At 36.2% G+C, this 1,237-nt stretch overlaps 1 protein-coding gene across 1 annotated transcript; it reads left to right on the top strand.

The window, feature by feature from the left end:
• LOC112519939 lies at positions 1 to 609 on the top strand. The gene has a single exon (XM_025128258.1). It carries the CDS (start codon positions 1 to 3, stop codon positions 607 to 609), a length of 609 nt encoding a protein of 202 aa, XP_024984026.1.
• Positions 610 to 1,237: the final 628 nt, after the last annotated feature.

Genomic DNA, 1,237 nt, shown 5'->3' with positions numbered 1-1,237 from the left:
ATGCCCAGTTATGCCAAGTTCCTCAAAGACAACTTAGGTAAGAAGAAAAAGTTGACCGAGTATGAAACTCTAGCTCTTACTAAAGGATGTAGTGCATTTATGACCAACAAGATACCTCCTAAGCTTAAAGACCCGAGAAGTTTCACTATTCCTTGTTCTATAGGTGGGAAGGAGATTGGGAAAACTTTGTGTGACTTAGGTGCAAGTATCAAACTTATGCTTTTATCTGTTTTCAACACCTTAGGCATTGGTGAAGCTAGACCTACCACTGTTACACTTCAATTGGCCAACAAATCCATTGCATACCCTAAGGGCAAGATTGAGGATGTTTTAGTGCAAGTTGATAAGTTCATATTTCCGGCAGATTTTATCATTTTAGACCTTGAGGCTGATAAGAAGATTCCTATCATTTTAGAGAGACCATTCCTAACCACCGGAAGAACTTTGATAGATGTCCAGAAAGGAAAGCTGACTATGAGACTTCAGGACATGAAAGTCACCTTTAATGTTTTCAATTCTTTGAAATACCCTGACTATTTGGAAGAGTGTTCAAAAAATTGTGAAATAGAATCAATGTGTTATAAGGAATTAAAGAGGTCTATAAGTTAGAGAAAGAGGATAGTGTTCTGCATTTGAGTTGTTGGAAAACAGTGAGCAAAAAAAATTTCACCCCATCCATTATATCACCACCTGACTTGGAGTTGAAACAACTCCCATCTCATTTAAAGTATAATTTTCTAGGAGAAGAAGACAAATTGTCTATCATCATTTCATCTACCCTAGATTTGCATCAAGAGAAGAAGTTAGTTGATATGTTGAAGTTGCACACAAAAGCTGTGGGATTGATCATTGACGACCAAAAGAGGATTACTCCTTTTTGTCAACATAAAATCATCCTAGATGACAATAATTTCACATCCATATAGCCACAAAGAAAGGTGTCTACTTTTGACAAAGCCATAAATAAATTATTCGGTCTCTCACCTCACATAGATTCTGATAATGATGCACTCTTGCACATGGACTCTGAGGCATATTTGGTTGAGATCATGACTTTTCTTGGAATACCTTAGACTGATTGCAAGCCTTACACTCATTTCATGTTGAAAACCTTTAAGGCTACCAATTTGTCCTCTGATAAGAATGTTTGGATAAGCTTTATTAGCTATTATTTATCATCGATTAATCATAACAGCTCCATTTTTGTAGAAAGGTTGGTGCTTTTGTTTAGTCTCAT

The sequence above is a fragment of the Cynara cardunculus genome (assembly GCF_001531365.2).
Source record: "Cynara cardunculus var. scolymus isolate 2C chromosome LG 10, CcrdV1, whole genome shotgun sequence".
NCBI classification, from domain to species: Eukaryota; Viridiplantae; Streptophyta; class Magnoliopsida; order Asterales; family Asteraceae; genus Cynara; species Cynara cardunculus.
This window is presented reverse-complemented; position numbering and strand designations above follow the sequence as displayed.

What these genes read in the sequence shown, in the direction of transcription:
- LOC112519939 (XM_025128258.1), top strand. Translation starts at nt 1, where the DNA reads ATGCCCAGTTATGCCAAGTTCCTCAAAGACAACTTAGGTAAGAAGAAA.